The sequence below is a fragment of the Diplotaxodon limnothrissa genome, linkage group LG19 (genome assembly GCF_057381915.1).
Source record: "Diplotaxodon limnothrissa isolate DT_005_m linkage group LG19, D_limnothrissa_male_GT1.1, whole genome shotgun sequence".
Taxonomy (NCBI): Eukaryota; Metazoa; Chordata; class Actinopteri; order Cichliformes; family Cichlidae; genus Diplotaxodon; species Diplotaxodon limnothrissa.
This window is the reverse complement of record NC_140614.1, coordinates 23,347,442-23,373,923: the sequence shown is the minus strand read 5'-3', so window position 1 is coordinate 23,373,923 and position 26,482 is coordinate 23,347,442. Positions and strand designations below refer to the sequence as shown.

Genomic DNA, 26,482 nt, shown 5'->3' with positions numbered 1-26,482 from the left:
CTACACCTGCTTGCTTTCTTGCCAAAAGGAGAAAATCAAAATCAGTGTCAGATGTGTACTCTGGTCTGGAAGGTAAATGTAGGACAATAGCAATCCTTGCAATCACTGTGGTCAATGAAAGGTTGCCATGGTCACCAGCGGTTTGCATGAAAGACTTGTCTGCAAACATTTGCAAACTACTCACCAAGCTGTAGCGAAACTGTTTATAGTAAAACAGAAACCAGAAATGGAGAACTTATGCCGTCAAAGTAAAAGTTGTGCCTTTTGAAATGTGTTAGTTGCAGACGATAAGGAAACTTTGATTTTTTTTTTCTCACACTTTTCACAGCATCACTGTTGCTTGCAGACAAATTACCATCTCCATTGCAAACTACAGGTAGCCAGATAAAGGTTTTTGATGCATCACCTTATGTGCAACTAGTTTCAATTAGCAACCAGGGGCTCGTTGACTGGTTTCTAGACCTGTGTGAGTCAGGCTTAAGCCAGTATTCTTGGCTAGAAGCGGGTGCTCAACAGCTAACTTGGTTTTGCTTGCTTTTAAATATTCGTTGAAAGAAAAATAGAAAAAACAACCAAATCTAGTGATTTTATTTTATTTTTCCCAGCTAAGTTAGCTAGTATTTTGTTTTTGTGATTCTTGATTGCCAGGCCAATGGCTTCTGACAGACCAGCTAATCCTCCTCCGGCTTTTATACTAGATTAATCTAATTTTGTCCCAGCTTAATCCTTTCATAGCACTACGAGAAAGGAAATGAAATATTCCTTAATATGAAGCTTTTCTCCAGGCTGTGACCAGAGCATAGAGCGTCTTTGCTATTGGAGACTAGAGTGGCAGAATACAGATGTGCAGGTAAACACACTCAGCATGAATTCTGAGGCAGGACACTTCTGACACTCCAGCTGTCATCATAAACCCACAAAGAGCTGGCATAGTGTGGTACAGTACCTTTATCAAGACACGAGTGCAACGTCATGCAAAAAAAATCAAAACAGAAAAAAAGAAATGCTAGTGCTAATCATACAAAAAGCAATGACAGGGAACATGTGGTGACAGCAGGTCGCCTTCATGTCGGGGCATTCCCAAGGTCATGTGTGTACAGAATCTTATATACAGATGATCTGCTGCGGTGGAACAGTTGGGAGAGAAAGCACAGCAAGCCATTCCTTAGCAGTCATGAGGGAAATCATTGGGTAATTACAGCAGTTTTTGTTTACAGGACAACATACATACTTGCTAATTATACACATCTTGCTACCAGCAAGGTGCGAAGAAACTTTTTTTTTTCACATAGTGAAATCCTGTTAGATTACAGCATGCATTACTCTACGTGCTAATGCCAGGGGGGTTCTTGTTGTTATTGTTGCTGATTCTTCCCAGTTAATGACTGTATGTCCTTACAGGATGGGATGGTGTTCTCTTTCCCTCAGTGCTTCTGTAATCTCACTGTGCCTGGATACACAAACAGAAGAGCTTGTTGACAGCCCGAAGAGTCTAGATGAATTAGTTGGTTTTTTTTTTAAAAAGAAAAAAAAGAATGTGGCAATACGCCACAGTGCATCGCTGCTTTTGGATGAAGTGTGACAGAAGGAGCCCAGTTCGAAGAGCCAAACAAGTATATTTTTCTTGGCTGATATAGGTGCCATGCAAATATTTAGTCGGAGCCAATCATTCAAATCCAACAAATGAAGAAACAACACAGTCATTGTCATCAAAAGCTGCTGTTTCTGCAGTAATTTTATATTATCCTGTCAAATTTTGATTGATTTTATGTTGCAACAGAAAAGAAACCAAATATTGCATATTTTGATCCTGGCCAATCGTTATAATTACTATTACCAGACTTACCTCTGTCTCCACCATTCCTCATGTTGGTCTCCTCATCCTCTGCGGCATCGTCCACTTTAAAAAACAAGAACTACATTTTAGTGACAGCAGTTCCTTATGTAAATACTTGGGCACAAAAGGCTAAAATATAGCAGAAAGAACACAGAAGTGCCTTTTTTAAGATAAGAAAAAAGGACTGAAGGCGAAGAGGAAGAAAAAAAAGCTAAAAACCTATTTTGTCTAGACTAACCTGAGTGAAGCTCTTTCACCAGTGACGACATGGTGTTTGTGATTGAGTCAGCAGCAACTAAAAGATCATTCCGAAGATTTCTAGGCACACCTGAGGAACAGAGAACGGAGAAGACATCAAATGACCAGTCTTGGAGTGTAACTTTGCGTAAGTATAATCTGCTTCAAATCCTCTTTGTTTTACTGGTTTCAGACGAACCCTGAGCAAAGGCCTCCAGCACATCCCCTCCCACACCTGCCAGGCAGTCCTGTGGTGTGTGAGTTGGGGTGGACCCAGCCGAGGTGGAACGTATGGGCATAGGCATTGAGCAGCCCGCACCGTGGCTGGGAGAAGAGTGAGGGGAGCCTCCAGACTGTGACTGCAATGGATAAAACCATTTATGATAGTTACGGTAATCATCAGCACATTACCTAACCTCCAAACGTAGGAACCACATGCTGAAAGTTCACATGCAAGAGGGTAGAGCACAACTTCCAGGGAGCACTCTAAAAATAGTAGCAAAGTTGAAATTGGAGAGGTATACAACCAGATAAGCTTAAAGAAGAGACTGGCTACATTTACATCAGGACTGATTTCTGATATTTATGTGTTTGACCCTGGCAGGTACAAAGACACTAGCTGACCGGTGTCATCTTCTTCCAGAAGCATAATAAGCGAAAAACATGGAATCTATGCTTGCTAACCTTTAGTGATTCTACAGAAAGAAGATAAAAAAACAAAGAAACCTAAATATCAGCCTAACATCAACTAATCAAATTCTCGAACAACCAGTTTAAATAGATGATGCTCTATTGGGATCACAGATTGCAGCTTTAGGAAACCTTTTTGTTTCTAAAGGTGACTTCTAATGAAATAAATCTTGACACAGATGTGACCAAAAGAACTTAATCCTTACTGGGAGAACAAACAAACAAACAAACAAACAAACAAAATATTGGCTAAAAGCCACAACCCCCCCCCCCCCCCCCCCCCCCCCCCCCAAAAAAAAAAAAAAGAAAGACTTGTGGTAAAGCTATACTGATTGGCTTTACCTTGTCTGTCTATAGTACACCTTTACTGCATTCACAGGGTTAATGAGAACCATGCGTAGGTGTGCATGTGGGGCTTGTGCTGAGTTGGGAGCTATATCTCATAGAGAAAGGATCAGTGTGTGTCTCTGGGACTGTTGCAGGCCTGGGTTGATGGCTCCGTGCCAGGCAGCAGATGGCCAGCCAGACTGCAGTCATATTAGAAGTGAGTTTGTTAGCGCCAATGAAAGGAACAGGTCCCTGACATTTGGACCAAGAAAAACACAGTTCTCTCAACTCGCCTGGGTTAGAAAACAAATTTTAAAGATTGTGCCTCTACCGCACTGGCATGAAGCTAACAAGGAAGTGGTGGAGCAGAATCAAGTTTGACAACTAGATCAGTGTAATCATGTTAGGTAGTGGAATCCTATCATCTTTCTTAACAGTCGTCTTAAAACCTATTATAAACGCTTCCTTCAATCACATCTGTGTGGAGAGGGGAGCAGTGGACTAAGTGATGTGACTAGAGCAGGTATTGAGCCTTGCAAACTGAATTAAGGGCAACTTACAGCCTGCTTCTGCTCCTCATCCTATCAGCCAGCAAAGGTAAGCAGAGAGTGAGAGAGCAAGGAGAGTGAGAGCAACAGAATTAAAGCAATAAAAGAAGAAGAAAGGGGTTTCTGCATGCACCACATGGCACGTTTACATAAGATTACTGCTGTCTTGGTTTTGAAGACTTAAGGAAATTTTCAATTCATCAAATAAAGCCTAATTATGTAAGGTAGAATATCATTGATAAAACCTGTGAAATATAAAAGAATAACAGCAGATTTAGGACAGTTAATATCTGTTCTGTTCTGGGTTATTATATATCCCTACTTGAAGATAAATCTTCTCCAAGCAGGTGAAAGTTTTACCTTTAGCAGCCTCATGAGACCCTCCAGCTGCACCATCAACTCCCGCCTGCTCTCTTGCAAGGCTGACATGCGCCTCTCCAGCTCATCCTTCCTGTGTCTGCCGAGGAAGGAGGAAAACAAAAGATTTATGCATTCCTGTTTTATTTGTAAGGCATAATCTTACACCAGTGCTTTGCTTTAAACTCCAAACAGACAACAAAAGATTCCTGGAAAATATTCTGTAAAGAAGGCGGTGTCATCTGAAACTGAAAGCATTTCAGATGAAGTCTATTTCAGAGACTTCATCAAAGTCTATTAGCAAATTATTTCATACACTTATTCACTTCCTGAAGAGCAGCTAAGTGAGGGGATTATTTTTGTGTCTGGGAGACAGACTTGCCTTTAGGTCCAATAATCCCCGGATCAATTAGAGCCACTCCAGTAGGCAGTCTCTAATATATATAGAGTCCCACGGCCTTTGCATCAAGTATGTGCACCATAACCGGCATTATTAGGTAATATGTTTTCTCGATATTGAAAAAATGACATCAATGTCACACCTTAAACCAAGTGTGTCAACCTACAGCCATTAAGGTCAAATCCAGCCATTAACCCTCACCCTGACACTAACACTATGCTATCAGAATATGTGTTCTTTCACGTTTTGGCATTCAGGAAACAAAGACTCCTGGATGCCAAATAACAAGGCTCTAGTGTGTTTTTCTGTTCTTGCTATGATTAAGCCCCAGTGTTCCCTTTTATTCTTCATGAGCTCTTTGTTGTTCAGAGGTCTGTTTTAGGATAAAGTTTTGATTTGCTGCTTTTCATAAAGTACATGCACAAAAAATGGTCTAAAATAATTCTTTTATATATAAAAACATGACTCTGTGACTGCTTGTGGCCTCTTTTCAATTCAGCTTCTGGCTCTTTATCACCCCCTGGTGTCCATACTATGTAACTGTATATTGAAAAAAAAAATTAAAGCACAGTAGCAATCATTTGTATGGCTAAAGTTGTCCTATAAGAAACGTACAAACATTTGCAGATTGTAAGCAGCAGTTATCTGTTCTTCATCCTGTGGCTGTATAAATGCAATAGGACATCTGTTCAGTCCAAATACAGCTCCACACAGAACACTGTGCTGTTAAATATTTACCATTTGATGATGTCTGCCCTAAAGCAAACATACTAAGAGAGCGTATTAATATATGAAAACCTGTTTACTAGTAAGAAACAATGTGGTTACGTGACATAAGACAGAAATTACCTAATAATTACCATATTATGAAAATATTATCAACACTAACATGCCAAAAAGAGTCCGCGTGGGGAGTAAAATTGAAAAAAAAAAAAACCCATGATACAAATGGATGAATGACTAAAGATTAATTTAGAAGCTAAACAGTTAAGCTATAAAACATTAAAAGATGATGTGATTTGAACCTTTGGCACAACTGTTGACTTGCAATGTTGCCTCTGATGCATTATTTAGGCCAGTTGACACAATCAAGGAGTCGTTCAAGGTAAAAAGTGCTGTAACATGTCCTCACAGGGTGACTCTCTCCCAGCAACTGAACCCAAGGGTCTCAGTGTCCTGCCAGCAAGACAAATGTCCATGCTGTTGTGGAAGCAAATGCTCCCTAATTAGGCACACATTAATTTTACGTAAAGAATGAGTTCAGTCCAAAAAGGTACAACCGCCCTGAGGTTTTGTTTGTTTTTATTTCTTTATCTTTTTGACCCCTTAATGATGATGTTATATGTGATGTATCGTGTCGGCAGGTTGATACCTGAGGAGTCGTAGTTCGGTCAGGAGTGTGGGGTTCTGCTGGGCTTTTTCTGGTGTCGGCTGAGAGGCCTGTTCATGCTCCAAACGCAGCCTCTGGATTTCCTGCAGGATCTCTCTGAATATAGCAGACAGCAGAGACGAAACGTGAGCTTTATTACTCATGCTGTGTTGTCACATGTTTAAAAATACCTTAAATGCAAAACTTGCATTTGAAATGATTTAAAATGTGAAAGGAAAAGCACATATTGTTTACATACTGTACTCAGATGAGTCAAAGGACAAAGATTTAATAATGGGTTTACTGCTAATGCATTCACATGCAAGCAGCATTTTAATATTACAGATGGCTGAGAAACTTTCAAAGGAACAGCTTGATTAGCCACGCTGTGCACCGTTGTAATATTTTTAGCACACATATATAATCATCATCTCAACTAAAGGCTGTAACAGAAAGCAAATGAGTGCAACAAAATCATGCATCACTGCTTTACCACCAACAAGCCAAAAAAATCAAATCAAAACCTGTCACACATGTATGACAATGGTCGCATGATAAGCTGTACCTGTTTTTGTTCTCCAGCTCTGCAATCAGCTGCCTCTGCTGCTTATTGGCATCAAAGTTGAAACTGAGATCTGTTGGAGGACATTGTTGCTGAAAAACAAAATTATCATAAAACAGTATTAAAAACACGGTGGGGAGAACAAAAGTTAAATACAAACAGCTATCGCGTCTGACCACAGCGAGCAGTAATGATGCTCCGCTGGAGACTTATTATGTTTCAGCATAAACAGGAACCACAGCGTCGCTTTATCCCTTCCATATATAACAAACAGTGACAAAGAAATCTACTGCTGCTGCTTCACAACAAAAGAGTTCAGCTGGCGAAACCAGCGGGGCGCTTTTTATTTTGAAGCATGTATGTGTCATCCTCGTTACCATTTTTCTTCACCAAAATGTGCCTTCAAAACATATTTTTTTCCATTTCTTGGAGAGGTTTATGTTTAAATTTCTAAAAGGTAGCAATGGAATATGAAAGAGTTAAGAAGGAGAGAGTTGTACTCTTCCAGCTCACGACTAGTGGAGCATAAAATCAGAAAGCAGTTTTTATTAAGAGAACCTGATTTTGTTTGGCTGCAGAGTAAACAGACCCAGCAGTTGGTGTATTTGTGATAAGGAATCTGGCTTGAGGAGTATTTGTTGCATATTTGAGCCACACTTTGCTGTTAACATGTTACCAGCATAGAAAGGACTAGAACTTTTAATCAGATGACATGTGCTCCTTACTTCACTGTATTTCTAGAAAAGTCATCAACGTAAGGGCTACATTTCCCATTGCTTAGAGATTTTAATGCCCTGAACATGTTCAACTCCCAGCTTGGCTGACCTTCAACTTGAGTCATTTCCCTGCTCACTGCCCCATGTGCCCTGCCTATTTCTCTACAGCGCTCTGCCAAAAAGTAAAAATTCCTTAAGTCTTTCTAAAACAAATACAAGTCATGGAAAATAAAAGCTCACATTTCAGTTTCAAAATCCAAGTTCCCTGTGCTGATGAAGAAAACCTGACAAAAACTTCAAAGCATCAAATCTGAAATGCAGGGTGACTGATGCCCACCATGGGGTCTCATACTCACTGTGGAGTTGCCCGCCTCAGCTGCCAGGCGGGCAGCGTATCGAGCAATGAGGCGGTGCTCTTCATCTAGCCGGCTGGGACTCTCCAAGACACTGCCCAAAGTCAAAGATAGAAAGACACATCATGCACGCGTGCACACATGCACACAAGCATAGACAGCAACAGTGACTCAAATGTCAAAAGCGCTTATGTAAGTAGAAAGGAACAAAAAAAAATTGCATGGCGCAAGTGATTATATAAAATAATTTGCATGAAAACAAAACTTCATAATTAAGGCGACCTTACAAAGGACAATTGGCTTTGACTGCAGTGTTGATAGACAGTCTGAGGTACAGTAATTGGTCATAACAATGAACTGTGATGGATAAGAGAGAATGCAGCATGCCAAATGCATTTGTGACTGTGCCAATGCCCATTCTGGCCATTTCATCACTGACTGGAAATGTCAAATAAGGCGCAAGACTTTAAATGACCATGGGTGTGGCATATGGTGCGGACAGACGACAGGACATATGCTGTTCTTTCTCGGCAGGCGGTCTGCAGTGAAGAGTGAAGGACAGCTGAGAGTAAGTGATGATTAAGACCATTAAACCCAATCTGGCTTCAAACCCGCTGCATCAGCAACCACACGGCCTCAAAAGGACTGATAATCAGCCTCTTAATTAACATTTGTATTTGAATCTTATCTATACACATAAATCTGCTAGTGTACTGAGATCATTTCAGCTATTTTTTTCAATGTTTTTTTCCCATAATTTCACTGATTACATCATTAAATAGTCACTGTACGATTTGACATATTTTTAGATACTATCACCTGACTGGAGGAGATTAAACTTGGTCCACTAGAGGAGAAATCACTCAACCAACATGTCATAGCAGTCGTTTTGAGCCAGATCTCTGAAAATGTCTCGTTAAGTGGGGCACTTTCTAAATAATTTACCTTCTCGTCCTCAGGCCAAAGCACAGGCAGAGTCTGAGGTTTCTTGTAGAATTAAAGTAAGGCATTAACATACGTCAGGGAGCCGTTTGGGTTGAATCTTCAGGCTGGAAGCAGCTCCAGTGTTTTGTTCTTCAGGGAGTTTCTTGGCACCACCTGATGGCCTGAGCCAGGTTTCAGACAGAGATGCATGAACTACCTTTAAGCACTCCAAACTGGCATCTTTCCCAGATACTTATTTTAGTTGTAAGCATTTTTACTCAAACACAATTTCTCAGACACCACTGTGTCTGTCATGTTTACCTATTTCAGCTCAGCGTGGGCAGGCTCAGAGTTCAGATTTCTGGTTTCTTTGACGCTCCTATAAATAAAGACTAAATGACTTTTAAGTGACAGATTTTGGATATCAAGTGTTTACAGCACTAATATCAATATATATGATTTAGAGTAAATTCATCCATTTTCATAAAAAACAGCAAAACATTACATTAGGTCATTTGCCAACCACTATAAGTACGATAGAGTGACGTTAATATGTTTTTGAACAATGACGCAGTGTTTGTAGTTTTACCTAGGTCACCATCACATTGGATTTTAACCAAACACTAAATATGTCATTGAAATAAAGACATTCAGCTTTAATTCAAAAGTTTTGCATCATCTGTTTAGGACATTCAGCCATTTATACATAGTTTGCCATTTTCAGAGACTCAGAATTAAATGGACAATTGGATGACGAGCAGTTTTGTGGCTAGGTGAGGCCTGTTTCCTGGTTATTTACAACGATCTAAGTGGATAAAAGATCTAACGCCTAAATCCCAAGTGTTGAACATTTGGCTGCTTTTCGATGGAAATCTCAATATCAGGTCCAAAGAGATTCTGCAACAACTCAAGGAGTCTATCATCAGCCAAAAATCAAAATCTATCAGAGAGAGAAGAAAATTTCACACCCTACGTCAAGAACACTCTCAGGGATGAAGGTGTATTATTGTCGAAGTCTAGAATCAAGAGAACCCTTCACACATATAATTACAGGGGGCTCACAACAAGATGCAAACCACTGGTTACACTCAAGAACTAGAAGGTCACTTTGCGAGGAAACGTCTAAAAGAGCCTGCACACTTCTGAAAAAAAATTCCTTGGACAGATGAAACCAAGGTGAACTTGTACGAATGTGATGGGTGTACACGGCTCAGATTCAGCCTAATAGGACAGTGTTTTATAGTAGATAGATAATGGCCCAAAGCAAACTGCAGAAGCAACCTAACAGTTTCTCAGGTTAAACAAATGGTATATTGTTCACTGACCAAATAAGTCACCTGATCTCAACCCAACAGAACATGTTTTTTTAGTTAATAAATACAAATCTGAATGCACAGAGACTCAGCAAAGGCCTGGTAGGCCATGTCATGTGAGGAAATGAAGCATTTGGTGATTCCCACTGGTTCGAGAACTCAGACAGCCATTGATTTTATTTAAAATCAGGTTAGTTTGTCCGATTACGTTCAAGCCTGTAAAAAGCTGCCCATTATTCTGTATACATTTTAAAACCCTTGAATTAAAGCTGAAAATCTGCACTTCAGTCTAATATTAAATGCTTGACTAAAAAAATACAACGACGGTGTACAAGAATTGTGCCTTTATCCAAATGTGTATGGACCTAACTCTATCTGTTCCGTTTCATTTACTCACTAAATACACCAGGTAAGCCTGCTTCATGAAAATTATTCTCAACTTCAATGTTAAGCAAGCAATAGCAGTTCATCAATCACATATAACTACAGCTGCTTTGTCAATAGTGCTTTCATACTGACATTTGGTCAATAGTGAGTTGACTCTGAGTTAATGCCCTTTAAGTCTGAGACAGCATTTTGTTTTTTGCTGCTATAATGCGGCTAATAAGTTCTAAATTGTGGGCTGTTGGTTTGCTTGCTTATGCTGAGATATTGCTGTGTGAGAGGGAGATGTGGAAGAGAGCAGATGCCCTGTCAGCAGAGCAGACAGTATCAGAGAGCACACTGTGATGGAGGCTAGGAGCACAACACGCACTATTTTTTTTTTTTAGAGAGCATCAGTTTTTTTCTTTTCCCTGACATCTTATAGTTCTGTTTCTGTTTTTTCTTTTGTTTGTTTCCCTGCAGTAAAAAATCTGAAAGAGTCAACAAACAAGGACTGCACTGGTGCTGCTTTTCAGTTTGAGGCTTTCAAACTGAAGCAGAGCCACAAGGAGCTTTCCATTATTCAACAGTAACATCTTTGACTCGTACATCCTTAGTAAAAAAAAAGCAGGCAGGCTAGCGCTGCGCAATTATCAAATACAATAATATGAACCCACTTTGACCTGCCTACTGATATCCTCACTGCCACTCACAACACAACCTATTTTAGAAGCGTCACAATGGCTCAGTGCACAATTCCTGCCCTAAAAATGGCAGCTTTGTGGTTGTTAGGACCCCTCCGAGGCAACAGCATCTTCGGTGCATGACATCTTCCCATACAGCCATGACTCACAGAGCAAAATGTCAAGACAAAGGTTATCGGGCTTCTTCAATGCACACAATGAAGCAAATCTCAGGAGAGTGTCGCCTTCTGCCTGCCCATGCTGCAAAACGTAATGTCTTCCACTGACCTCCACAGGTTTGGATGTGAGGTATTGTTTACAGCCTCGGGTGACCCTATCTTGTCGGCTTCCCTCAATGCAAGCTGTAATCTCGATACCGTCGGGCCACACAGACAAGACTGCACTGCACAAAATGTTGATCTTGCAAAGAAAACTAATCCGGTATTGATTGCTACTTTGCTTTCAGCAAGGTTAAATACTTACACTTTGTTACCAGGTGAAGTGACTGATCTTTAAAACAGAAAAACAGGCTTATATTAACACGTCTCTTTAAAAACACAGTTTAGGGCTAAATCTAGTTGCACATCATTGGACCCTTTTTTTACAAGGTGCCCTTCAGCTGCGAGGGTCCTTGGCATAGTATTGTATGATACCTCAGCCTGGAGAAACACAAGTGGATTTAAAAAAAAAAAAAAGCATCCACAGGACTTCATTAAACTGCACACTGAATTCTTAAATAAATTCTTTAGAGTTCAATCAAACGCCGCATGCTAAATAGGTTTGATATTCATGCCTCTATTCATTCTCTACAGTGGACTGTAGCGTGTCTGCTAACGTGCCTGTCTTGCAAACACAAATTGCTGGAAAGATATGATAAAGAGATTGTGAACACAAAAAGGAAAATTTAACCAGCACAGACCTGCGAGAGAGAGTGCAGATACATTACAGCTCCCTCGGAGTGCTCTCCATTATTGAATTCATAACCACAATGGTTCATTAGCACTGTGAGTAAATAATAATTGAGGTTGCCTTTAACTGAGAGGGGCAGAAATAAGAGGACAATTAGGCTGCTTTCACGGGGCCCTCGCCTGCTATCTGCTTACATGATAAGGCTCCAGTTCTATCATAATCTATTTGTCAAATCAGCCCTTTAAGTAGGAGTGCTCGCATATTCTTCACGACAGCGGAACTAATTTTCCTCTAAAATTACTCACAAGGCAATGCTGTTCGGATGCAAAAAAAAAAAAAAACAAAAGAAAAAAAAGAAATGTGTGTCAAGTGTGAAGGAACAAATAACATCTGTAGTTTGATTCACTGACTGCCCTCTGTTATTTCCACTGATGGGAGGAAACCCGAAACCATCTGAATCCTGTGATTAGAAGAACTGACAGCCAGAGTGTGCAACTGCAAGTGACGTCTGGTCATCTTTTAAAGATGTTATACCTTCAGAATGACACCAGGCCTGAGGGTCGCTTACCTTTTAGTTGGAGTAGGTGCCCCAGAGGACATGAGCATTGTGTCGTTCATGTTGTTGGCCGCTGGTTTCGGCTGACTAAAAGACAAGATTAGAGGTCTTTAATGCTGCGCTGCAGAGGTCTGTGGTGCTTGTCACCAGGGAATGGAGGAGAGGGCATTTGCATTTTATTAATAATCATGAATCAGCGATCCTGGCTTCAGTTTAATCCAACTGTACCAGGAGGGTGAGGAGGGAAGCAGGAGGATCATTATAAACCACTGAGTGTGTTGCAGGAAAAAAAGCAACATGCTGTACTCCAGTTAACTTAAAATTGTTGCAAAATAATTGACTATTCCGGGAACAGCGAATTAGATGTTTTTGGGCTATTAGCTTAAACCTAATTAACATGAGCAAGAGCAAGAGCAGCAGACAAGAGATCTAATTAAACTGGAAGTCTGTGAAAAACTAGTAAAGGTGACATTGTAGGAGGTAATTTTTTGTGAGAGTAAACAAAGCAGTGGGGTCCATCTGGCGGCTGAATCAGTGGCAAACTCATCGGAGTCCAAACCCCCGGACCACAGAGTCTCATTAACGCGCCGAAATATCACTCTGCACATCTCAGGTCCTCTCAGCTTCACATCCGACACAGAAAACAGCAGAGGAAAGCATTTGATTTTCAAATCCTTGAAGACGCATCCGCAGTATCTTTGTGTAGTTATCAGCTTTGATTCTGTTGTAACAGTTTTATTTAAAACACTCATTACCACATAAAAGAAAATGCAATGTAGAGCACTGTGTCTTATTAAGATTATTTGTCCAATCAGCTTTTCCTTTTTTCTTTTTTCCAAATCAAACTATTTATATCTACATTGTGCAAAAAAGCCACCTTTACCCCCCCACAAAGTGCATCAACAGCACAGGCAGTTCTGTATATTACTCAGCTACTAAAAACAGAAATCAGCACAAAATATATGAAAAAATGCAGCAGTACTTCTAAATGCATGCTCCTCGCATTAACGTGGGTGCTCAAGGGGGTCAGTGTGTTCTTTTTGAAGACACACTGCAATTATTAATTCATTCAGACGTTTATGCCCCTCAAGAGTTGCCTAATGGGGTCGTAAGAGACGCAAGTCCGAGTATTTGTTTCTGGGGCCGTTTGCACAACCACAGCACTGCTAATTTCTGGATCACGCATTAGGATAAACAGGAACGCAAAAGTGTCACTACTAAATGGCCACGCGCTGCCTTCCAGTCTCCCTGACAAACACTCCGGCTAAAATCCCAGCGCATGTGAAAAATGTTTACCTCTTTTTTTTTTAATCACATTAAAAAAAAAAGAATCCACCCTGAAGGTGAGCTCCAGTCTGAGGACAGGAAGCGAGGCGCCACACTTACCTCTGTGAGGAGAGAAAGCACCTGTCTGGCTGGCAAAATACATCCAATTGCTGCTGTTGCCAGATGCCTAATCTGCCCTCAACTGAGCAGGCGAGCATCTCACTATTACACTGCTGTTGTCTCCAAGGAAACTCAGCGGTCATGTGACTTTGTGACGACGTAGATTTGCTCTCTCCCTCTCTCTCTCTCTCTCTCTCTCTTTCGCACACGCTCACTCTCCTCTCTTCACCTCTCGCTAACACAGTGGAAATTAGGGGGAAATGCCTTTTGCTCAAAATACCTCCTCTGCAACCTCTAAACAAAAAAAAAGCACAAATGTTTTATCATCTCCTCAGCAGACAAGCGCACAATGAACTCTACAGTTTCTACTATAATTGCAATTATATATCCTTACTCTTCCCCTTACCTTTAGTGAGTTACATAAGTCAAAGCTCTTCCACAGTTAGCCTTCTATAAATAATCATCAGCCCTTTTTGAACATACCAATAAAACTCCTCTGGCACAGCAGGGTGCCATAAAAAAGCTTCCTCTTATGTAAAGCAGTATTTCATTCTCCTCTAAATGTTAGAATGAACTCTAACAGGCATCCCGACTCGTTCACATCAGTGTCTGCAACGCTGTGATTCACTGACTCCCTGAACGCTGATTAAGGACACACAGGCCAGACATTTGGGCGGCACCTCAGAGGTCAACCAGGAGTGAATTGACACAACATTTAGGCACTAAGAGATCAAAGTCTGCAATGCGCTAAGCTTTGTGTTACCTGCGTGCAGCGAATGACAATGTACCACGTGCTATTTATACTTGGCTTTGAAGGGGGTACTGGGAAAATTAAGTCTAGTGGCACCTCATGCACACTCGTTCGCCTTATTTCTGAAAAGGACGGGTGCCTTCAATCGTCCTCAGTCGGCTAAAAATAATAAGCAAGCGTGAAGCATCCTCTCCTGCTGTGCTCCTATTTCCCGCGAGGCTGACAGTACCTCGGCCATAAAAACCCAATGGATCACGCTCTCAGTGAAGTGAATTATATGCCTGTTCTCTACATTTTAATGACACTGATGGAATTTTCATTGACCTGGAGAATAAAAAAAAGAAAAAGAAGAAGAGGCATAAAACAGAGGAAAGCATTTTAAAATGTTAATGGATTTCTAGGGATTATATAGAGAGTGGAAAATTGGTTACTAAATATTAAACACTGGAAGAGAGAATTTGAGCCTACAGACTCACAGACTTGGTGTGTTCCACATTAAATGCAAAGTACGGCAAGATGCCTATTTTTTGACTCTTAGTCTGTTTTGGTGCTTAAAGTCTTTTGGCAGAAGCGGTGCTAAGTCTGAAGGTAAGAAGCCGCATCCTAGATTTAAAGTTTCTGAGACAGACAGTGCATCCCAAACCTATAACTCCTCTCTAAAACACAAATCCCCAAGAATCTCGCTGACAGTTAGAGTGGAGAGAAGAAATTCACAGCTCAGCTCACTGTTGGTCTTTGCTTTCAGATGCCAGTAAATATTTCAGAATAGTTTCAGAATAGATGCACTTTGTCTGAAGATGATATGAGAGTTTGAACAACTGGGAGACTCGTGTCCGTTCGATTTTGATCAAACTTGACTCTCTAGCCTGATTCTGCCATTATTAGTCACTCACAGAAGCTCCGTCAGCCATCACAGACACACACACACACGCACACACACCTAAGAGATCGCACTGATGTATGTCCTCTGCTTTTACGATATGAAACACCATCTCTTCACAAATAACATTCATCAGAATTGGCAAGCAGCAGCAATAGTTTTAGTATTCCAACACTGCATCTCTCTCACTCTTATGCATCACCAGTAAAATGAAGTCGATGTAGAATAAAACTAGAAGCCTGGCAGTTTTCCTGTGACTAATTATCTGAGGGATCCATTTCTATAGCCAGCAGGGAACTCGGAATGGTATGCAGATAATTGCTGTGTTCCCCCATCATTTTTTTTTATTAAACTGCCCATTAAAAAACAGAATTATTCCATTAGCGGCAGAACTCATGGCTCATGGCTACAACGAGGGCATACGATTTACAATTTGATGTTGGATTTAACGGTACAGTTCAATTTAATTTTGTCCTTGTCTTACAGTCAAACAACAAATATCATATAACATCAAAGCGTAGTTGTTATTTTTCAGTTTTTATGTTTTATTAAACATCACAGATGTAAATTAATCAGCTCTAGAGGTGCTGGGAGGCTTTTAAACTTTAAACTTTCATCTGGAGCCAGATTAGCTAGCTCCCCCATTTCTGGTATTTATGCTAAGTTAAGCTAAGTTTTAAAGCTGCTTCTTCATAATTACTGAAGAAACATGGTTGAAGCACCGCTCTATTCACAGCCACTAACTGTAATTTTTATACTCTGAGCACCTCTTTTCACTCTTTACCACTGCAGTATGTCATTACAATTTAGTCTTCTCTCTCTTAGTTGGTTTTGTCCTGTCTCCCTATTTCCACTTAACCCCAAACTGGTGGAGGGCAGTGTTGGTCAAATTACTTGAAAAAAGTAATCAGTAACTAATTACTGATTACTTCCCCCAAAAAGTAATCCTGTTACTTTATTGATTACTTATTTTCAAAAGTAATTAATTACTTAGTTACTTTTTAAAAACACGATTTACAACCTGAATAGGTGATAAAGCGATAGATCTTTCAGCCCAATTCTACTTTTTCTGCATAATCCATCATACAAAAGGCAATCAAATGGAAAAGTCTCTTTTTAAAACTTGTTTCATTAGTTTTAATCGTTTAACTTTATGCATCAAGCAAAAATGTAATTATCTGCAACATTCTCTGACGGAAAAAATTTGTTTAACATTTAAACCTATTTTCTGCACATTCCAGCACATAAAATAAAATATTTTTGTGTTTACACTCACTCTTTCACATAGATGCAAGTAAAACACAGCAGAAAATAAATAAAATCAAAGACTCAGCGGTCCTGTTGCTCTATTTTCACCTGTAAAGCAGGACTGGCGTAGGCGGAGGTTTGCCCTGGTGCAGGTGTGCCGCAGCGGTCAGTGGAAGAATCCGCGAGCTTCTCTGTGAGTTTCCCATTACGTCATAGCGCACTCGTGCTTGTTCGGAAGTTTAGGGGTTTTTTTCGCTGTAAAAAGAAGTTTTTTTCCCACGCACAACAGACGCTAATGTTTTTGTCACTTTTTATGGAATCAAACTCAAAGTAAGGTCAGTACTTCCACGCTTTAAACGCTGCATGCTCATACTCTCTCCGCACTCGATATATTATCCATTGTTGATCTGCACACAGCTGTTGTCACTAACGTTGCACTCGCTTACGTCACTGTCATGAGACATTCTCGCAAAAACATCACAGTTTTAGTAACGCAGTAACGCAGCGTTCCTACGGGAAAGTAACGGTAATCTAATTACCGTTTTCGCAATAGTAATCCCTTACTTTACTCGTTACTTGAAAAAAGTAATCGGATTACAGTAACGCGCCCATCTCTGGTGGAGGGAGATGAGTGCCCCTCCCTGAGGCTGCTTCTGGTGGAGGCTTCTTCCTGTTGAAAGGGAGTTTTTGCTTCCCACCATCACATAGTGCTTGCTCTGTAGGGTCTTTACCTTACAGTATAAAGTGCCTTGAGGTGGCTGTTATTGTGATTTGGCACTACAGATGAAGAAAGTGTTTTTTTAACATAGCAAGGGATTTGTAACATAGAATTTCCATACATTGTAGTTTTCTTTAGAAACCAGAAATAATTTCTTTTTAGACACATTACTTCAGAAAAAAACAAAACAAAAAACATCTACCAATTACCATGATCAATATTATTAGTCCCTCTGGAGAACTGACCTTTTTATTAAGCAACTGCACAAACTACTGCTGTGTATTGATGAAATTTAACCTTGTAAAGGTTGTAAAATCAAGTTAAAACTGAGAGTTATCTCCAAATTTGCACACAGTATAAAAACTTCGGCATGGGTTTGAGCTGTCACTTGAGAAAGCATCACGCCAAAAACAAAAGAAATCGGTTTGGACTTGAGATAAAAAGAACTGTTGGCACTCACAAAGCAGGAGATGGATATGCAAAGCTATAGCAGCGTTTCCAAGTGTCAAGAACTGGAGTGAGAAGTATCATCAAGAAATTCAAAGAGAGCCACACAGTACGGCACAAGCTTGGCAGAAGCAGGAAGAGAAAGATTTCAAAGACTCTGGAAATAAAGAGATGTGTCAAAAGACACCAGAACAACTGCCAAAACTCTAGTGAATGACTTACCAAGTTGGCAATTGTTGTCTTAAAGACGAAAATCACTCGAACCCTCCACAGGAACAGACTGCAAGGTTGTACACCAAGAAAACAAATACAAAAAAGATAACTTCAAGCCTGAAGTATTCTAAGGACAACGTTGAGAAACAGAAATACTGGAGTCACTCCCTTTAATCAGGTGAGACAAAACTAGAGCTCTTTGGTCATACTGAAACTGTTTATGCTTGGAGAAAGACATGAGACGTGTACAACCCAAAGAACAACATCCCCACAGTGAAACATGGTGGTGGGAGTATTATGCTGTGGGGATGCTGCAGTGCATCTGGAACTGTGAGGTGGAAGGTGGAAAGTGGAAGAAAGATATGTGAAGATTTTGAATGAAAAACCTCAAACGGTCAGCACCAAAACTGGGTCTGAGTTATCACTTTGTCTTCCAACACGACAGTGATCCCAAACACACATCACTCCTGGTGAAGAACTACCTCCAGAAGACCAAAGTGAACATTACTGAATTCTGATTATGTTTCTGTGTGCAAGGTAAAATAAAGTAAGCATACAAAATAAAACCAGGATGTTTGGAAAAGCTGTGTTAAAAAATTCCTTGCTCTGTTTAAAAGCGCTTGGAAAATACTTTAAATACTTTAAATAAAGGGAGAGAAGCTAATAATATTGTCCTTATCTGTATATAAATTAACCTGATTTGAACTGAATGACCTCAAACTAATTTCTTAAACATGGCAACAAGTTCACTGCACTCATATGATCTGCGTAGTCACCAGATCTCGCCACATCCAATAGAAATCCTGTTGAATGTGGAGGAATGGGAGATTCCCTTCATGAATGTGCAGCCGACAAATCTACAGTAGCTGCGTTTACGCTATCACGTCAATGTGGACCAAAATCTCAGAGGAACACTCGCAGCACCTTGCTGAATTTATACCACAAAGAATTAAGGCAGTTGAGAAGACAAAAGTGGATCCAACCCTGTTGTAGCAAGGTGTACCTAATAAAGTGTCCAGTAATTGTGTAACATATAAAATGCTAATGAGGTTCTAGATTTTGTTACAGTTAGATAGAGCCATGCTAGTACTTTTCTCACATCTAAAGATAAGCAGACTTAAGTGTCATGTTTAATGTATAATTTCATACTAAGGATCATATTCCAAAGAACTAAACAACACTGTTATTTCCCCCTGTGTGTTGTTTTGCAGATGTATCTGCCTGCTATTTTGAAGACCTGCACAGTTAAATTTGGGAGCTTTTAATCCGAACCAAAATTGAGAATGACAGTCGCTGATGAATACATATTTTGAAGGGTTGTCAGGTTTAAAAGCTTCTTTTCATTGCACAGCTGATGAGAGGCGCTACTTCATCGCCACACAAATCAAAACATAAAATCATTTCTGGAACCAAAAATAGATGTTTTGTTTTTTTTGTAAATGCCCTTTCAGACATAACAATAGAGACAAAAAGATATAAAAAGAAGGGGTCAACAGTCACATCCATTATCCTAAAAGTCAGCAAACACGAATACAGAGTTTCAGCAACCTGAAAATGCCATCTGCAAGAGCATGAGGATGCTCTTGCAGATGGTTCAAAACCCTCAAAGGAGATCATAACAATAAGTTCTTGGAATTTCAAAGAAAGAATGCCAAACATATTTTTTTTATTAAAGCCCAATAAGCTATTAAAACTTAAAAGTAAAATTATAAAAAGTAGAAATAATCGTGGTACAACTTCCTCTAAGCTATATTATATTCAGTATTATTTAATCAAGGGCCTTTTCTCACTGCAAATTTTAGTTTACATCAGAAAATACTGAGCAATTAAAACCAGTTTTAGAGCTCTAAACAAAAGCCCCAGCTGGTTTCTCTGTGACGGAGCTCCATATTCTCCGTGACTACACTGTCTGAAATAATCAACATCATAAAAAAAAGATAGATATAGATATGGATTGCAACTTCCTGTGGCCCCTAGAGATACATAATTCTAAATATATTTTAGCCACAAATTTTATTTTTTATCAATATTAATCTACTTGTGTGAAGTAATTTCATGCTACGCAGCCTATAGTGTGCAAGCTAATCCAATCGCCTTATCTCTCAGTAGGAGGAAAACATCCGGGTCGACAGTTGGCTCTCCCTGTTGTGATGAATTGTAAATTTATGCAAATGTAAACTCCATCTTAAACGCATAAGTTTGGGCACAATGCAGAAAAAGCCCCCTGGCAGTGGGCAGAGTCTGGATATAAAAGCGAATCGGGGTAAAACAGGAAATCATGCGAATGTATTTACGTTGTGTCAATTTTCTTGGTATTCACGAAGCTACTTTCTCCCCTGTGATGCAGTGCACTATCAATTACTCACTGACACTTGCCAGCAACAAAAGGATATACAGACAGCTTAGATTTATGGTCGTGACTGGAATATGAAGCGGGATTTTGTTATGAAACGTGCTATGGGAACTGTCGAAAGCTCAAATACAAAAGTTGAGAGATTTCCTGCGATCATGTTAACGCCATAGACAAGAACAACCATGGACCACTGTTTTTATACTCAAAACACAGTTAGATGTTGTCTTGGTGGAGACCATAAAGCGTTGGAGTTTCAGTGCAACAAAGAAGACGCTACGTGAAAGTATCTCAGTGGTGGAATTGATTATGTTAATAGTACTATTTTTCAGCTGAAATGTAAATGAGTCTTCAGGGTTTAGGACACCAGCAGAATATAATGCATTTTCTATAATGATTTCCCAAAGCCTAGAATCTGAGATTTATACCATCGTCCCTGTTTCATTGCCAACAGACTGATGAGGATGACTGCGCTTAACGGCAGCAGCGGCTGAATCTGTGTAGTATATCAGCATTTCCATGGTAGCAAATAATCAGGGACGAGATGTCTGAGCAGGATGGCGCACTATCAGTCATGTGGTGACAGCAAAGTGGAAAGATGGAGGCAGTTACATGACGGTAGCAGACTATAGATCATGAGGATACTGATCCTTGCCATGCTGTTAATCAACAAATCTGCTGGGGTTCCCTCAATAATGACAGAGAGAGCAGGAACAAATGCATTGGGAAGAGTACTTACACAGTGTGGGTGAGCTCCTGTGGTCTCTCGGCCTGCTCGGGGAATACGGGATGTGGCGGCTCTCCGATGGGGACGCAGCCTAGCGATTTACTGATGGCATGGCTCAGCTTTTTAGCCGGAGACTTCTGTGAGTTAGGCAAGACAAACAACGCATTGGTTAGCTTTGCAATTTTGTTGACTGCTGTGACTGTGTTGGAGTGAAAACAGTTTTACGCTGTTAGAAGTCATTTACATAACTAGGTCAAGACGTTGTTTACTGTGGGAAAAGTGGGGATGAGAAGTACTTGTTGCATACTCAGTAAAAGCTTCTATTGAGCAGGTTCGGTGGATTCTTTAATCCAAATGGCTGAAAAACTGCAGTGAAGCTTGACAGCAATGCTTCATTCAGGAGAAATAAGGGAAGAAGCTTCAAAATATAACAAACACATTTAGGTTTGGCTACTCTGACCAATGGTTTAGGATGATTTCCAGCACTTGTATTTCACTCTTTAGGAAACTCTGAATTATATGGGAAAAGTATACAGTACTATCCCTAATGTTTCTGATGAGTGATACTTTAACTTCTTAACTGAAGTCACTCATATCTTATGATTTTTTAAATTATATTTTCTCATACTGGCAGGTTAGAGCATCTTTCAACATATTTTAGTGCGGTACAAGGTGGTCACCACAACAGATCATTTGCCTTCATCTCATCCTGTCCCTAGCATCCTCTTCGGCTCTCACTAATCCTCTGCATGTCCTCCTTCACTACATCCTTTGGTGTTCCTGTTTTCCACCTGGCTGGCACCTCTGTGTTCAACATCCCTTGTCCAATATATTCACTATCACTCTTCTCCAAATGTCCAAACCATCTCAGTGCCTCTCTAACTTTGCCTTCAAAGTGCTTATCCTGAGCTGTCCCTCTGATGTACTCATTTCTAATCCTGTCCCTCCTGATCACTCCCAATGAAAATCTTAGCACCTTAAGCTACCTTCTACTCTGCCTCATGTCTTTCTTTTGTTTGACCGAATGTCTCAACTTAGAAACTTTTCTTTTCACTTTTGTTGTTATCCTTCTGTCACAAATCACCCCGGACGCTCATCTCCACTCACCTCTCTTGTGCACTGTCCATTGCTTTGGATGGTTAACCACAGGTATTTATATTCATGCACCTTCACTGCTTCTTTCAACTTCACCTCCCCCTCTAAGCATGACTCCATCTCTGCAGGCTCTCTTCCACCTGCTTCCTACTCTTACTACAGATCACAATGTCAAATGCAAGCATCATAGTCCTTGGAGATTCCTGCCTGACCTCATCTGTCAGCCTGTCCATCACCACTGCAAACAAGAAGGGTCTTAGAGCTGATCCATGATGTAATCCCACCCCCACCTTGTCACTCCTCATGCACACCTCGCTATTGTTGCTGCCCTCATGTTCTGCACCACCATCAAATACTTCTCTGTCACTTCTGACTTCCTTGTGCAGTACTACAGCTCCTCTCTTGGCATCCTATCATGTGATTTTACTAGAGCCATAAAGACACATTGCAACACATTCTGACCTTCTCTGTACTTCTCCATCAGCGCTGTCAAACACTACATCTGTAGCGCTCTTTCCTGGCATGAAGCTGTACTGCTGCTCACTAATTTTCAGCTCTCTTCTTAAACTACCTTCACCAACTCTTTCACTGGTAGCTCTGATCACTTGACTGTCATGTTGACACCTGAATGCAGGCCCAGAATGAGCCAAATGCCTCCGGCAAGTCAGATATCAGAAAGCGGCCTCATGAGGCTAATACATCCTTGCAGGACAGCTTTGAGTGCACACGGTGGACCTTTAGAGACACAGCTACATCAAGGGAGTTGTATAGACCTCTAGGAATACACAGATGCTGTCACTGAATTTGTAAACAAATGCACAGACGATGTGACTGTCATCAGAACTGTCAAGACACTTGGTGACAAGCCACAGCTGACAACTGAGGTCTATTCACCACCGAGGATCAGAGTTATCATCTGGAAACAGCTCAGCCTATAGCATACGAAGAAGCAACTGAAAACAAGCATTATGTGAAAAACTGTCAAATCATTTTACAAACAACAAGGACACACAGCGCTTGTGGCTGCGTTCCAGACAGCAGAAGGCTATAAACCCACTGTGCAATCAGGTCTTAATGACCCCACTCTACCAGATAACACTCAGCACTCTGAACACAGACAAAACTAAGGACATGATCATGGATGTCAGGAGGACAACCTCCAGTTGTGTCCCACCACTGACCATCAGTGGATCTATAGTAGAGCAGGCAAAGTGCACAAAGTATTAGGAAGTGTATCTGAAGGAAGGTTTGAACTCCAGTGACAACACCACAGCCCTCATTAAGGAGGTAAAACATTGTCTCCATCTCCTCTGTAACATGAAGACATTGAACCTGAAGCGGGACCTCGCCACTCCACCCCTGACAGTCTATTACAGAGGCACCACCGAGAGCATAATCATGTCCTGCATCACTTGCTGGTTTGGAAACAGCAGGTCTGAGGAAAGACACAAACTGAACAGGATTGTGAAAACAGCAGGTGACAGCATCATAAATGATCCCTGGTGTTTTCTCACCTGCAGTCAGGAAGAAGGTAAAGAAGCATTTTATTCTGCTATAATGATTTTATTCTAAATGCTTCTTAACCATGTTTTATATGATCCAGATATTTTTAAGTACCAATGTTTATTTTCATTATCATTGTTTATTATGGTCCTCATATGTTGAGCTAAATGTTTATTTTCCCTAGGGCAAGCAGAAATGGTATTTAGTTTTTATGCACATAAAAATGATACAGTTCAAGTTCTTTCCCATATCTTCATAGTGTGACTGATTAAACACATCCGTCTGTAGCTACTACAGCTCTGCACATCAACCTTGTTCTTGAAAATCGGGGCGACGTGCAGAGCTGTAGTAAACAGCACTCCTCTTTCTTGCTACGAACCTTAATGTTAGCACAACGTAGTGAGATGTGGTGTAGGAATAAAAATGCATGTCCTTGCCTGTATAATCTCACACTTGAGATTTAACTAACAAATAAAAGTAGGAAAAATAAATGTACTGCACTTGGAGGCAGATAGAGAGCAATTGAAAAATGGATGAGCATCCATTTTTTTCTGTCACATAGCCAGTAATACTGCCAGGTAATCAGGACCGAGGTTAACAGAAAAAGCATCCAAATGGCAACAGCAAATAATTTCACTGGTGTGCGTACATCATACCAATTTATCAGGGAAGCAGGACAACATCCCAAACAGATGCATGCACCTACCCCATGTTATAATTTTCTTTCTTTTTTTATATCAGAGAAAAAGCGTTTTGTTTTTCTCCGGCATGTCATTCCAGTCCTCAGGCTACAAGAGCAGTCATTCTTCTCTGTGTAAAATCCAAGTGGTATGTGAAATGGGTTCAGACTTCCCATGTTTCAATTTATAACATAATGATTGAGCTTTGGGGGCAGCAACACAGTAAATTCAGTCAATACAATTTTATTTGCCAAGATGAGTAAAACCCCATTAAATCCCTGCTGAATTTGTCTGAAAGGACGAGAAATGTGGGCACATGGTTGCTATGTCATAAAATCAGTCGAGATGAGACCGAAGAGATATTGACTTTTCAATTGTATGGAAATGGGAAAAGCATAATGTAAGACTGAGAAATAATCAGAGCCTTTTCCCCTTACCCAAGACGAGTGCTCCTTCATCTGGTGCTGGTTGCTATGGGGACCATTAGCATGGCCACGCCAGAAGCAGCTTTGACAGAGCTGGTAGCCATGGCACTGTTGGCACCGATACCGGAAACCCATCATGCTCTCACTCCGGCAATAAGAACATTCCACCGGATGGAAGACTGAGTGGATAAACACGAAAACAAAGACACTTTCCTGTCAGAGTGGTGATGTCACTAATCTCAGAGCTACTTCTGTATTTGGTTTGTTTTAAATAATAAAAAAATTCAGATACTTTACGTATGTCAATTTTATGTTACCTTATACTCCACTATATTTACTTGAGAAATTAGTCAATGCTTTACAGATAAAGGACAATTAAAAATGATCTTCTGAGTTGACTCCACCACTTCTGTAACAACCAATAGCTAGAAAGTTGACACTATGACACATCTTTAAGACAGCCCACGTCCCCCCACCCCGCCCCCTCATTAGCATATGAAATGTAGAGAGAAAATATTTTTATTCATTTGGAGAAATAAGCGACGGGAAAGTACATTTATAATTTATTTACACAATTTGTTGTCATCGTCTTGATTTTGGTCTTGGAGCCAAGCCAAGACTGGTTTCATGATTTCTTCTGGCTTTTCGTATAACAGGATTTCCTTGTTGGTTTTTTATGATATTTCACTCACTTTATAAAATGTTACCATGAGAGAAAATGTCTAAAAATAGTGAATTATTATTCCTTTCTCAAGCATCTCTTCTCAGTATTAAATTTGGTTTGGGAAAACTTACCATTTTCAACATTAGCAAGTCGGTGCATGAGCGGCAGCCACACAAGACACTGCGGGGGAGGATCTGCCATCAACACATCCAAAAATGTGTTCAGCATGATCTTCTTCTAGATACAAACACACACATGCATGCGTTGAACAAGTGTAAAGCACTGAAGACTTTGAAAAAAGTAAAGGAGAAAGCTGATTCAATATTCTCTTCCTACCTGCTGAGGGAAGCACGTCCGCACTGAGTGCTCCGTGTAGCCGAATGATGGGCCCTCGAACACGGCTGTGGGGAGTTTCAGCACCTCCCGAAGGAACTGATCAAACTTTGCAAACACCATGACGCCACTGGAGTCGGAGATCTGCGAGAAAATATCTGAGAAAGCAAATGTCACATTTTACTTTTGAGCAAAAACAGGATGCAAACCGGCACTTGACATTTATGTGAATGGAAACTATTGATCCTAGGTACACAGACTCAGCATTAACTTAATGCATTTAAAATAAATGAATACTGTATATATGTTGCAGCAGTGCCCCTGTGTGTTTAACTGGAGTAACTACATGCAGACCCTGGCATATGTAATTAACCAAAACATCAGCTTTTAAAAAAAGCAGTCAAAATTGTACTTACAGCGTAGTTTGTCAACAATCTTCCCTCCACACATTGTTGCCAGCATGGCTTTCATTGAGAAAACTGTCAGCTTCCCATGGCTTTCACTGCAAGTGGAAAGCATTCCAAGAAGCAGAAAGTTGAATTCAAAATGAATAAAATATACATTTGTTTATTAATTCTGCTCCTATAGTACTAGGAATTTATGGTTTTTATGCTTTTCATGCTTCTTTTTTTAATTTAACCTGAAGTTTTGTCATTTAAGAGGAAAAACTAACATTCAGGAGTACGAACAAAAATAAAATTGAAAAATATGACTGCAGTGTTGATTTTGCATCCTTTAGCATACAAAATGTGAAGAATCTTTAACTAAACCTTAAACTACGGTTGACCGTGGACGTACAAATGATTATTCACCTGCTTTATTAGGTTTCTACAGGGAGTGCAGAATTATTAGGCAAATGAGTATTTTGTCCACATCATCCTCTTCATGCATGTTGTCTTACTCCAAGCTGTATAGGCT

General features: G+C 40.2%; 1 protein-coding gene across 1 annotated transcript in view; it reads right to left on the bottom strand.

Moving 5' to 3' along the window:
• Positions 1 to 1,424: 1,424 nt before the first annotated feature.
• The window catches only part of dtnbb (dystrobrevin, beta b), a 30,199-nt gene continuing 5,141 nt past the window's right edge, over positions 1,425 to 26,482 (bottom strand). Inside the window, exons 4-18 of the mRNA XM_085342618.1 lie at positions 25,981 to 26,066; positions 25,568 to 25,722; positions 25,363 to 25,468; positions 24,580 to 24,746; positions 20,877 to 21,001; positions 12,157 to 12,231; positions 7,400 to 7,490; positions 6,331 to 6,419; positions 5,769 to 5,882; positions 4,000 to 4,096; positions 3,652 to 3,672; positions 2,274 to 2,433; positions 2,076 to 2,165; positions 1,847 to 1,900; positions 1,425 to 1,450 (exon numbers count right to left, since the gene is read on the bottom strand). Coding sequence (XP_085198744.1) covers positions 1,425 to 1,450; positions 1,847 to 1,900; positions 2,076 to 2,165; positions 2,274 to 2,433; positions 3,652 to 3,672; positions 4,000 to 4,096; positions 5,769 to 5,882; positions 6,331 to 6,419; positions 7,400 to 7,490; positions 12,157 to 12,231; positions 20,877 to 21,001; positions 24,580 to 24,746; positions 25,363 to 25,468; positions 25,568 to 25,722; positions 25,981 to 26,066 — 1,456 coding nt within the window. The remainder of the gene's footprint in view (positions 1,451 to 1,846; positions 1,901 to 2,075; positions 2,166 to 2,273; positions 2,434 to 3,651; positions 3,673 to 3,999; positions 4,097 to 5,768; positions 5,883 to 6,330; positions 6,420 to 7,399; positions 7,491 to 12,156; positions 12,232 to 20,876; positions 21,002 to 24,579; positions 24,747 to 25,362; positions 25,469 to 25,567; positions 25,723 to 25,980; positions 26,067 to 26,482) is intronic.